The sequence below is a fragment of the Candoia aspera genome, chromosome 3 (genome assembly GCF_035149785.1).
Source record: "Candoia aspera isolate rCanAsp1 chromosome 3, rCanAsp1.hap2, whole genome shotgun sequence".
Classification (NCBI taxonomy): Eukaryota; Metazoa; Chordata; class Lepidosauria; order Squamata; family Boidae; genus Candoia; species Candoia aspera.
Window position 1 is genome coordinate 55,346,874 of NC_086155.1, and position 13,645 is coordinate 55,360,518.

General features: G+C 49.2%; 1 protein-coding gene across 1 annotated transcript; it reads right to left on the bottom strand.

The window, feature by feature from the left end:
• Positions 1 to 6,590: 6,590 nt before the first annotated feature.
• Positions 6,591 to 13,260, bottom strand: LOC134494589 (uncharacterized). The gene is given in 3 exon segments (XM_063299841.1): positions 6,591 to 8,199; positions 8,377 to 9,252; positions 13,199 to 13,260. Coding segments are annotated over 3 exon segments (2,547 nt in total).
• Between the last annotated feature and the right edge of the window lie 385 nt (positions 13,261 to 13,645).

Below are 13,645 nucleotides of genomic sequence, written 5' to 3' on the forward strand. Positions count from 1 at the left end.
TTATTGAAGCCCCCATATAAATTGGGAACACAGAACTCTGACTTGTAAGGATGGGTTTTACCAAGCCCCTACCGCAGAGAGGGCTTCAAGCGTGGAGGTTGGAAGGGCTGCAATTGCCATGCCGCGCCCTAGTTTGGCACATTTAGAGGGCTTGCCTGATCGATACCAAGATTTTGCAGACGTTTTTGGAGAAATGGAAGCAGATCAGCTACCCCCTCATCGGAAAACTGATTGTGCCATAGAGTTGGTTCCTAACACCCAATTGCCCAAGCCAAAAATTTATCCAATGACTCAGAAGGAGCTTGGGGCATTACGGGACTTTATTGACAAAAATCTGTCAAGGGGGTTTATTGAACCTGCAAATTCCCCAGTTGGGGCCCCTGTGCTATTCCGGGAAAGAAAAACTTTCTGGCCGATGCTTTGTCACGTTTACCTCAGGACTCTGACCATGTGGCAGATATAGTGGGGACTGTTCTTACTGAACCACAACTGGGCTTGGTTGCCATCACCCGGAGCCAGACCCGTGCATAGGCAACCCTGCCCCCAGCCCCGTCTGGGAGGCGAAAAATGCGAGTTCCTTGTGAGTTACAGAAGGACTTTCTCCAGGCGCTGAAATCTGACACTTGGTTGCTAGCTAATAGAGACAATGTTTCTTTTGAAAACAGTCTAGCATGGGTGGAACACCGCCTTTACATGCCTGAAACTTTGAGGGCTGATGTTTTGCAGCGTTCCCATGATGACAAGCTTGCTGGACACTTTGGTTTTGTCAAAACTTTGCAATTGGTTCGCCATCAATTTTGGTGGCCAACCTTAAGGCGTGATGTAAAGGACTATGTTGCTTCCTGTCCTGTTTGTGCCATGTCAAAGCGAAAAGGGGGTAAACCACAGGGGCTTCTGCAGCCAGTGGCCAGCCCATCCTGTCCCTGGGATGAGATTTCTATGGATTTTATTGTGGACTTACCCCCCAGTCAGAAGAAAACTGTCATTTGGGTTGTAAAAGATTTTTTTCTCCAAACAAGCCCATTTCATTCCATGTGTGTCCATCCCGTCGGCCCCGCAATTGGCTCGCCTATTTCTCATCCACATCTACCGTCTCCACAGTAGCCCCTCCCGTTTGGTCAGCGACCACGGGACACAGTTCACTTCCCAGTTTTGGAAATCATTTTTAAAATTGATTGGCACCAAACAGGCATTGTCCACATCGTCGCATCCTGAGACTGACGGATCTACGGAGGTTTTGAACTCTGCCCTCGAACAATTCCTTAGAGCATACATAAATTACCATCAGGACAATTGGGTGGACTTGTTGCCCTTTGCTGAGGTGGCTTACAACAATGCTGTCCATCAGAGCACCAGGCAAACCCCTTTTCATGTGGTTTCTGGTCACGACTTTGTTCCCATCCCTGACCTGCCACAAACCCCTCCCCAGTCCTGTTCTGCCTCTGACTGGGCTATTAAGCTGGCTGATTCCTGGCCAATGATTCAACAGGCTTTGGCTGATGCCCAGGCTGCTTACAAGTTTCAAGCCGATAAACATTCTTTGCAACACGATTTCAAAACTGGGGATCAGGTTTATCTTTCTACTAAATTCATCAAGTCCCCACAGCCCTCAAAGAAGCTTGCTCCCAAGTTCATTGGTCCTTTCCCTATTGTTGGTCTTATCAATCCAGTTACTGTTAAGTTGGACCTGCCTCACAATTTGAAACGCTTGCACCCTGTTTTCCATTGCAGCCTGCTCAAGCCTGTCCACCACTCTTCCTGCTGGCATCCCCAACCTCCTCCTCCTGCTCCGATCATGATTGATGGGCAACAGCACTTTGAAGTCAAGGAGGTTGTTGATTCTCGCAAGCTTCGGGGCACCCTCCAGTACCTGATCCGCTGGAAACACTTTCCTCATCCTGAATGGGTGCCTGCTCGCCACATTAATGCTCCTGATTTAGTTAACTGTTTCCATTTGGCTTACCCGTTATTACTTGCAGATCTCTCTCCCTTAAATTTCTCCAACTCCACTATCTGACCTTCATCCAGCATCTCAATAGAAATCCCAATCTCACTCTTAGAAGAAACATTTCTATCATTAAAGACTCTCAACATGGCAACATTTTGTGCTGCCACCTACAGAGCAAAGCATATCTTGTCCCAGGAGTCTGAATATTGTTAACTCACATTGTAGGGTCCCAACATCTGAAGTACCTTTACTTCCCAATATAGACACTTCAGACAACACGTATTTAACATCAACAACAGTTTATTTGATCAAAAAACGGCTGGGTGCTCAATACAGACTTCACATGGGAAACCGCATGACACACACATGGTGGAGGTATTGGGAGCTTTTATATGTGCCTGAGACATGATGCATGTCCCCTGAGGGGTGGCATGGTCCAATCACAAAGCTATCTTTGTGGTCTTTCCCCCCACTCAACAGCAGTTTGCTTGTCTCCTCTGTCCCCAGTGCAAGCATATTACAAAAGCAAGATAGCAATAGTTAGACCGGCTCTTCATTCCACCCTTTTACTTTTTCCAGACATGCTTGTCCAGTTATGAGAGAGCTACAGACCTACAAGAACCCTGTTGCTGCAACATCCACTGGACATCTTTGGGTATCCTTTTGGGATCTCTTGGAGGCAGAGCCCTGATGAGCATAAGCTTGCCCCTCCTGGATATTGCCGTCTTGGGGTCTGAGGGCATAGTAGCAAATTGCATACCTTGGACTACATGGGTGATTAGGCGCATAAAACAAGGGATTATGCAAGAGAGAAAAAGGAGCCCTGCCGCTGCACAGAGGAGGATGAAAGCAACCTTTTTCCACCAGGCCCCATTGAGAATGCTGCCCCACCAATCAGACCATTTGGTGACCCATGTTTGGACCAGCATGTGGGCCAGCTTCCTGATGTTATCTGCTATATTGGTTACGGCTTTCCCATTATCGTCTATCTCCAGACAACAATTGGAAAGATTGAGCCTGCCACATAAGCCCCCTTCTTCTGCTAGGAGGTAGTCCAGGGCTAAACGATTCTGATAGATTGCGGTGCGCATCTTGGTGCTTTGCTGGGCCAGCAGTACCAGCGCTTTGGCTGTTTGGTTGGTGATGATTTCTAAAACCGCCTGGAGCCGAATGATACGATTCAACATATATATAGGAGTCCAGTACCCTTAAGTTATCTCGTGCTGGTCCCAAGTGGCCAGTCCGTAATACTGAATGATACGTTCCGGCGGCCAGTCGACCTTTCCCCAGACCTGCCTTCCTCCCACCGTTAAATCAGTGCTAATGGGGGCGGAACGTTTAGCTCGCTTAAGGTCATCAAAGACTGGGACTCCTAACTCACCTCTCTTGTTCCGAGGAAGGAGAAAGAAGTTAGGCCTTAGAGCCCCTAAATAGCAGGACCCTCCCCATTCCTTAGGTAACTGTTCTAAGGCCTCCTTCCCACAAATCCAGTAAAACCCTGGGGGAGCATTTCAAGGTATCGACGAGTTCCAGAGGGATGCCCAGAGGTAGCTAATCGGGGAGTTGGCAAAGGGTGTGGTCTCATTGGCCAGTTCCGGCACCCAAGTGGCATTCTGGGACTGGGTCTCGGTGACAAGAGTGAATTTACAGGAACTCGATCCCATGTGGACCTTCCCGTCCTGCTGAATGCAGTGCAGGCCTTCAATCCCTGGATCAACTTGCCATTGTTGTGGTCCTGTAAGAGGCCTCTGGGCCAAGGTGAGGTTAAGATCATCAGAGTCTACCAGGATGGGGCGCCACAACCACTGTCTTCCATTGGTTAAACCTCCACAGATCCAACAGGACGTAAGGTTTAAGGCTTGGATTATGCGCTGGGCCAAATCTATATACAAGTTTTTCTCGGGGGGTGGTAAAGGGATTTCTTCTAGCAATTCCTGCCAAGGCTGGGGCAGAGGGGATCCCTGGATTGGCAAGGGGCCAGGTTTAGCCCTGCCCTTTTGGACAACTTTTTCCCTCTGTATATCCCTGAGCACTTGCTGTCCAGCCCCCCACTGCCCCCCCGCGGTCTTACACGCCCAGTAAGGTTGTTGGTTACCCAAGATGGGTTTAGGGCACTGGACTCCATGAACGCTCCCTGTACTGGTCTTCAATTGCACCTGATAGTATCATTTGCCACTGTCGGTACATTCCTCCAATATAGAGTAGCAGGGGGATTGGATCAGGGTATGATATTTGAAAGTACGATAGATTTATCTCCCTATACATTGAGTCCTATAGCACTTACTGCACTCCAAGTTCCAGGGTATTTGGAGGAGGATCCCTAAGATGGGGTACCATCCCACGGGTTTCAAGTTTTTGAACATCCCGGTGCCAATAAAGGCAGAAGGGTTCCAGAGATTACGGTAGTCCCTTTGCCCAAACTACAAGCCTAAGGAGTCTGACCTCAGAAAAACACAAGGAAACATGCAACACACCACAACCCCTATCCCTTCCTCATATACAAAGATGCTCAAGCCCCACCCAACTGAGTTAAGTGCACTACTGAGGCCCTTTAAAGAGTTCTTCTAGGGTCAAGTGGGTATCAGAATGTCTGCGTCGTATTTTAAGTTTCAGCGGGCTCAACGAAGAACACTGCCGTTCCTCAGTTGGTGGTTCAAGCCTGGAGCAATATACCCACGACTTAAGACCTTCAACTTTCGCTGCCGTAGGAGTGCTGAGTAGGACCTGTCACGGTGCCGACCACTTGGGCTCAGTCACCTCTGGATCCAGTTCCTTCACTCGAATCCAAGATCCAGGGGGCACACACGGTATGGACGACAGATGTTGGAGAGGCAATGCAGCGGCAACCTGGGAATGTAAATCAGACAGAATCTGCGACAATTTACGAATATACAGAGAAACGTTTCCCTTCCCACCCGTGAGCTCCTGTGGATTCTGTTGTACCGACATGAAGGGCCTTCCATACAGAATTTTGAAAGGAGAGAGACTGAGCCATGAGCTTGGCGAGGCTCAGACATGAGCTACTGCTAGGGGTAGAATTTTAGGCCAGGCAAGGGACGTCTCCTGGCAGAGTTTGGCTATCTGGGTTTTCAGGGTATGATTGGCCCTCTCTACTTTAGCCAAGGCCTGGGGTCGGTAGGCAGAGTGTAGGTGCCAGGGGATCTGGAGGCTTTTCACAACCCCTTGTACTATATTAGCGATGAAATTAGGGCTGTTGTCACTTTTGATGCCTTGGGGAAGCCCGTGTCAGGGTGCTAAGTCCTCTGTCAGATGCCTCACTACTTCTGAGCCCTTCTGGGAGGAGGTAGGAAATGCTTCAATCCACCCTGAGAACATATCTACAAAAATTAGCAAATTTTTGTTCCTGCCATATCACGGCAATTCGGTGAAGTCGACTTGCCATGCTTCCCCTGGGTAGGCGGTGGTCCGCAGGTGTCCTGATGGTATAGGGGAGGAACCTCGGGGGTTATTCTCCTGGCATAGTGTACATCCAGCTGAGATTCAGCGGGCAATAGCCCTCAACCCTTGGTTGCACTATTGTTGCTGGAGCCATCGGGCCAGCGATTTTGGCCTCCAATGTGTGGGCAAATGTCCACGCCTCACGACATGCCATAGGAGATCTTTAGGTAGTTGGATCCGGTGGCAGACGACCCACCACCCTTTCTCCCGTCGGCCTCCCTTTTCTAAAACATTGCGGCGATCATAAAGAGGCAGGAGGTCTTCATGTGGGAAGGAAGGGAGAAGTGACAGGATCTGCTGGGATTCTTGGGTAGTTCCTTTGCGGGCCGTCTGCCTTGCAAAAAAGTCAGCTGCCCGGTTGCCTTTTGCAACCCAAGAGTCCCCTGTCTGATGGCCGCGACAATGAACAATGGCCAGTTCTTTTGGTCTTCATATCGCACTCATAAGTTCCTCCAGTAGGATCCTGAATTTCAATGGCTTCCCATCAGGCCCGCGGAAACCCCGGGCCTTCCACAAAGCACAATGCATATGGGCCGCTAGGAAGGCAAAGCGGCTATCAACAAAAATGGTCACTCGCAATCCTCAGACAGCTCGCACGCCTTGATGAGCACCAACAGTTCAGCCGCCTGGGTGGAGAAATGGGTCGGCAGTTTTTCCCTGTACAGCAGGCCATCTTCAGTAACGATGGCGAAGCCCGTGTGACGAACTCCGTTTTCCACGAATGACAACCCATCAGTCCATAGGCACCCATCCGCTCGTTCGAGGGGTTCCATGACTAGATCTGGGCAGATGCCTACCACAGTCTCAAGGGCCTGGAGGCAATTGTGCGGCTGGCCCGGCGCTTCGGGTACAGGCACCAAAGTGGCGGGGTTGAGTTGATTGGTGCGGCACAGGGAAATGTTCTCCTGCTCTAGGATCAAGCTTGTGTATTTGGATACCCGGGCCGCAATAGCCCAGGCAGGTAATTTCTGTTCCAACAGGGTGGCTACTGAGTGGGGGCTATACACCCTCATAAGCACTCCTAGAGCTTTCTTCTGGGCCTCCTGGATCAAAATAGCTGTGGCCGCCACAGCCCTTAAGCAAGCGGGCCAACCAAGGGTCACCGGGTCCAGAGTCTGTGACAGATAGGCCACGGGCAACCGCTCCCCCCCAGGTGTTGGATCAACACCCCCAGGGCATATCCTCATCGTTCAGTAACATAGAGAGAAAAGGGTCGGCTCTGGTCCGGAAGCACAAGGGCTGCTGTTTGAGCTAATGCATTTTTAAGGCCGGCCCAGGCCTGTCTGTGCTCTCCCGTCCAATCCCATGCCATGTCCTTTTGAGTCAAGCCATACAAGGGCTTAGCCATCAGGGAGTAGCCAGGTATCCACAGACAAGCGAACCCAGTAACACCCAAGAATGATCTCAGCTGTTTGAGGTTTTGGGGCTCTTGTAAGGCTGCCACAGCTCTCAAGCGACTAGGGTGTAGAGAGCAAAAGCCCTGTTTTATCAGATATCCCAGGTACTGAACCTCCTGGGTGACCCACTGGACCTTTCCCTTGGAGACAGTGTATCCTCGCTCAGCCAGATGGTTCAGAAGTCCAATCCCAATTTGGGTGCATACCTCTCTCATCTCAGCTGCTAGTAGCAGGTCATCTACATACTGGAGGAGGGAAGCTGGGGCAGCCAAGAACTCCGCAAGATCTCGGCTTAAGGCCGCTGTGAATACAGTGGGGCTATTCCTATATCCCTGAGGTAACCGGGTCCAGGTCAACTGAGTGGTCTGATGGGTATAGGGCTCCTGCCATTCAAAGGCAAACAAAGGCTGACTCTCCTGGGTCAGGGGAATGCAAAAGAATGCATCCTTTAAATCTATCACCATATACCAGACTTGTGATCTGGTTAGGGTGGTCAAAATGGTATATGGGTTGGCAACCACGGGGTGGAGGGGAACCACTCGGGCGTTTACCTCCCTCAGATCCTGGACAAACCTCCAGGTTCCATCAGGCTTAGGGACTGGAAAAATAGGGGTGGACCATGGTGACTCACACGCTACCAGCAATCCAGTTTGTTGAAACAAGGAAATGAGGGGCTGAATCCCTTTCCTGGCATTTTGCAAAATGGGATACTGCCGGACGGCAACAGGCAGTGCCCCAGGCAACAGTTTAGCATGGTGGGGGATAGCGAATTTGGCGAATCCAGGGGTTCCGGAGTACCAAATCTTCAAATCTACTGGTAATTCATCAAGGGCCAGGCTTGCTCTGTCCCCTTTACCCAGGAAGAGCACATAAGACCAATCAGGAGCAAAGGTCAAAACGGGCCCGTTAGGGGAAAAAGAGACAGTTGCTTGTAATTTAGTGAGTAGGTCCTGGCCCAAGAGGTTCACAGGGCACTCAGGCACTACTAGGAAGGGGTGATCCATTCGGGGCGGAATTCCGGGGCCCTCCACCGGCAAGGGGGTGGTCATGATGGCTTGCCAATCTTCTCCCGATATCCCGGTCACGGGAACCTGACATCCCAAATAAGCTTGGGAAGGAGCATCACAGAGAACACTGAAAGTTGCCCCCGTATCAACGAGGAATTTACATAACCTTCCCCCGATTTCCAACTCCACCAGGGGCTTGGGGAAGGAGAGAAGAGGGCCGCCACTGGAGGAACATCAGAAGGAATTGGGCATGTCCTCTACCGCCCCCTGAAACATCTGACGAGATGGCCCTCCCTTCCAGGGTTGTGGGGGTGGGCCCTGGTGGCCCTGATTCCAGGGGCATTCATTATGCCAATGCCCCACTTGCTTACAGAGGGCACACTGGTCCCTCCCGAGGTGTGCTCAGAAACCTCCCCGTGTAATCGGGGGTCTAGGCTGCCATGGGCAGGGGTCTTGGCCCAAAGATGGGCGCGGGGGGCCCTGGAGGGCGACAGCCAATAAATGTGCCTGATGGCGCATTTTCTTATCCTCCTTTTTCTCTTCTTCCTCATCTCGGAGCGCATACGCAGTGAAGGCTAACTGAATCAGTTTCTCTAGGCTCTCTGCGGTGGGGGCCTCCAACTTCTGCAATTTTCTTCTTATGTCTGGGGCTGACTGCCCTATGAAGGTCATTTTTAAGATAACCTCATTGCCAGGGGCATCTGGATCTAAATCAGTGTACCAGCAAAAACTATCCTTCAGGTGATTAAGGAAATCAGTGGGAGATTCCTTTGGCTCTTGTAATATCTGGTGAACCCGGTGGAAATTCACCGTCTTGGGGACTCCCGTTTTGAGGCCCTGGAGGATGGCCTGTCTAGCATGATTAAGGGCCATAAGGCCATGCAGGTTATTGGCATCCGCCTCATATGTTGGGTTCAAAAGCACATGAGGCAACGGCCAGGCAGCGTCGGGATCTTGCCGTTCTGCTGCTGCGGCCTGTAAAGGGACGTAATGTTCACTAGCGGCTTTTAGGACTTGTCGTTTATCTTCAGCCCCCAAGAGGCCAGACAACAAGGTAAAGAGATCAAGGACAGTGGGGCGGTGGGTTGCTATTATCCGCTCCACTAAATCCACGTATCTTTGGGGTGATTCCCTGTAAGGGGGAAGACTTTCCTTCCAGTTAAAAAGATCGGTGGTAGAGAAAGGGATATGGATGAAGGTCAATCCATTCCCTGTCGGCACTTGCCTCAAGGGCGCCAATAAGTGAGCCGTCGAGGTTGAGGCATAGGGATGGCCAGAATGAGTGTGGGGAGGGCTAGAAAAATCAATAAGAGACTCTCCAGATGTACGGGGTTCTACCGCGGCAGGAGGGGGCAAAGGGTCCCGAGGTAGGGGAGCAGTGGGCTGATGATATGGCGGAGGAAATTCCCTTTCCTCCTCATCCGTGTGGTCCGAATGGACCCTCGCGGGACAAGTAAGCGCCGTTTTATCCACCCTTTCCCTAAGGTGATACTTATGCTGTAGATCCTTTTGTTCAGCTAAATTCGAAAAGAACTCTAGATAGTCCTGTTCCTCTGTTTTCCCTTGGGTTGCCAAAAAGACCTCCTTATCATGTATAATTTCTTCCAATAGGGTCCCGCCAGGCAGTCATTTTTGGCGGCCTGTCCCTAGGAAGTAGCGCGGCAAAACATGGCTGCACAAGAACTTCAAACTGTCGGGCTTCAAATTCATTTTATATGCCAATTGGGGATATGTTGTTGTTGTTTATTCGTTTAGTCGCTTCCGACTCTTCGTGACTTCATGGACCAGCCCACGCCAGAGCTTCCTGTCGGTCGTCAACACCCCGAGCTCCCCCAGGGACGAGTCCGTCACCTCTAGAATATCATCCATCCATCTTGCCCTTGGTCGGCCCCTCTTCCTTTTGCCCTCCACTCTCCCTAGCATCAGCATCTTCTCCAGGGTGTCCTGTCTTCTCATGATGTGGCCAAAGTATTTCAGTTTTGCCTTTAATATCATTCCCTCAAGTGAGCAGTCTGGCTTTATTTCCTGGAGGATGGACTGGTTGGATCTTCTTGCAGTCCAAGGCACTCTCAGAATTTTCCTCCAACACCACAGTTCAAAAGCATCGATCTTCTTTCGCTCAGCCTTCCTTATGGTCCAGCTCTCGCAGCCATATGTTACTACAGGGAACACCATTGCTTTAACTATGCGGGCCTTTGTTGTCAGTGTGATGTCTCTGCTCTTAACTATTTTATCAAGATTTTTCATTGCTCTTCTTCCAAGGATTAAGCGTCTTCTGATTTCCTGACTGCAGTCAGCATCTGCAGTAATCTTTGCACCTAGGAATACAAAGTCTTTCACTGCTTCTACATTTTCTCCCTCTATTTGCCAGTTATCAATCAAACTGGTTGCCATAATCTTGGTTTTTTTGAGGTTTAGCTGCAAACCAGCTTTTGCACTTTCTTCTTTCACCTTCATCATAAGGCTCCTCAGTTCCTCTTCACTTTCAGCCATCAAAGTGGTATCATCTGCATATCTGAGATTGTTAATGTTTCTTCCAGAGATTTTAACTCCAGCCTTGGATTCCTCAAGCCCAGCTTGTCGCATGATGTGTTCTGCATACAAGTTGAATAGGTAGGGTGAGAGTATACAGCCCTGCCGTACTCCTTTCCCAATCTTAAACCAGTCTGTTGTTCCGTGGTCTGTTCTTACTGTTGCTACTTGGTCGTTATACAGATTCTTCAGGAGGCAGACAAGATGACTTGGTATCCCCATACCACTAAGAACTTGCCACAATTTGTTATGGTCCACACAGTCAAAGGCTTTAGAATAGTCAATAAAACAGAAATAGATGTTTTTCTGAAACTCCCTGGCCTTTTCCATTATCCAGCGGATATTGGCAATTTGGTCTCTAGTTCCTCTGCCTTTTCTAAACCCAGCTTGTACGTCTGGCAATTCTCGCTCCATGAACTGCTGAAGTCTACCTTGCAGGATCTTGAGCATTACCTTACTGGCATGTGAAATGAGTGCCACTGTTCGATAGTTTGAACATTCTTTAGTGTTTCCCTTTTTTGGTATGGGGATATAAGTTGATTTTTTCCAGTCTGATGGCCATTCTTGTGTTTTCCAAATTTGCTGGCATATAGCATGCATTACCTTGACAGCATCATCTTGCAAGATTTTGAACAGTTCAGCTGGGATGCCGTCGTCTCCTGTTGCCTTGTTATTAGCAATGCTTCTTAAGGCCCACTCAACCTCACTCTTCAGGATGTCTGGCTCTAGCTCACCGACCACACTGTCAAAGCTATCCCCGATATTGTTATCCTTCCTATACAGGTTTTCTGTATATTCTTGCCACCTTTTCTTGATCTCTTCTTCTTCTGTTAGGTCCTTGCCATCTTTGTTTTTGATCATACCCATTTTTGCCTGGAATTTACCTCCAATGTTTCTAATTTTCTGGAAGAGGTCTCTTGTCCTTCCTATTCTATTGTCTTCTTCCACTTCCGCACATTGCTTGTTTAAAAATAATTCCTTATCTCTTCTGGCTAACCTCTGGAATTTTGCATTTAATTGGGCATATCTCCCCCTATCACTGTTGCCTTTTGCTTTCCTTCTTTCTTGGGCTACTTCTAGTGTCTCAGCAGACAGCCATTTTGCCTTCTTGGTTTTCTCTTTCTTTGGGATGTATTTTGTTGCCGCCTCCTGAACAATGCTGCCAACTTCTGTCCAGAGTTCTTCCGGGACCCTATCTACTAAGTCCAGTCCCTTAAATCTATTCTTCACCTCCACTGCATATTCCTTAGGAATATTAGTGAGCTCATATCTAGCTGATCTGTGGGTCTTCCCTAATCTCTTTAGTCTGATCCTAAATTGTGCAAGAAGAAGTTCGTGATCTGAACTACAGTCAGCTCCAGGCCTTGTTTTTACCGACTGTACAGATGTCCGCCACCTTTGGCTGCAAAGGATGTAATCAATCTGATTTCGGTGTTGTCCATCTGGTGAAGTCCATGTATAAAGCCGTCTCTTAGGTTGTTGGAAGAGAGTGTTTGTTATGCAGAGTGAATTGTCTTGGCAAAATTCTATCAGCCTGTGTCCTGCTTCGTTTTGTTCTCCCAGGCCATACTTACCTGTAATTCGAGGTGTCATTTGACTGCCCACCTTAGCATTCCAGTCTCCTGTGATGAAAATAACATCTCTTTTAGGCGTGTTGTCCAGTAGGTGCTGCAGATCCTCATAGAACTGCTCTACTTCAGCTTCTTCAGCATTTGTGGTTGGGGCGTATATTTGGATCACTGTGATGTTAGATGGCTTGCCCTGAATTCGAATTGAGATCATTCTATCGTTTTTTGGGTTGTATCCAAGCACTGCTTTAGCTACTTTACTATTAATTATGAAGGCTACTCCATTTCTTCTGTGGTCCTCTTGTCCGCAGTAGTAGATCTGGTGGTCATTTGATGTGAAGTGGCCCATTCCAGTCCATTTCAGTTCACTGACGCCCAGAATGTCTATCTTTAATCTTGACATCTCACCAATAACCACATCCAATTTGCCCTGGCTCATAGATCTTACATTCCAGGTTCCGATGGTGTGTTGATCCTTAGAACATCGGATTCGCCGTTCACCACCAGCACCGTCGGCCGCTAGCCGTCCTTTCGGCTTTGAGCTAGCTGCGTCATCACGTCTGGGGCTAGTTGAGCTCATCCTCTGTTCCTCCCCAGTAGCATTTTGACCATCTTCCGACCTGGGGGTCTCATCTTCCGATGGTATACCGACATATCTCTGGTTGTACTGATCCATTTAGTTTTCACGGCAAGAATACTGAGGTGGGTTGCCATTACCTTCCCCAGGGATCGCATTTAGTCTGACCTCTCTGTCATGACCTTCCCATCTTGGGTGGCCCTTCACGGTTTAGCTCATGGCATCATTGAGGTGCTCAAGCTCCAGCACCACGACAAGGTAACGATCCTTTGCTGAAGAATTGGGGATATAGTTCTTTAAAATGTTTTAATACACACGATAGGGGGGGGTGTTTTCCTCACCCACCAGTTTCCCGGGCTTTCCACAAGTCTTTTTCCTCAAACTTGAAGCTTCGTTACCCATCTTCCTCTGTTAGGTCCTTATTTCTCCACCCTTGGGAAGTTTCTCGGGCCTTTCTGTCAGCTTGAGGTGTGGGCCTGTCGGCCTTTTCAACCACCGCCCCCTCCCTTTTCTATCTTGGAGAAATATAAAATATAAATGCCTTACCTGCGCTGAGTATCCTGGTTCCCCAATGCGTTTTCTGCCCCCCCCCCCCAAAAAACGTGTTGTTTTGGCGTTCAGGTTCAGAATCCACAAGGTCTGCCGCCTGTCTCTATTCAATGAGGTGGCCAAACAATTGGTCCGGGGCACGCTGCCACGTCGTTGCTTACCGAGGGCGGTTTTCCCCAGGATCCGCAGACGAAGGCAAACCGACCTTAAGGGTCGGTTTCATGGCCTGAAGGAATTTGCCTTCGAGCCCCACGTTGGGCACCAGAAATCTAGGGTCCCAACGTCTGAAGTACCTTTACTTCCCAATATAGACACTTCAGACAACACGTATTTAACATCAACAACAATTATTTGATCAAAAAAACGGCTGGGTGCTCAATACAGGCTTCACGTGGGAAACCGCATGACACACACATGGTGGAGGTATTGGGAGCTTTTATATGTGCCTGAGACATGACGCATGTCCCCTGAGGGGTGGCATGGTCCAATCACAAAGCTGTCCTCAGATCTTTCCCCCCACTCAACAGCAGTTTGCTTGTCTCCTCTGTCCCCAGTGCAAGCGTATTACAAAAGCGAGATAGCAATAGTTAGACCGGCTCTTCAACATT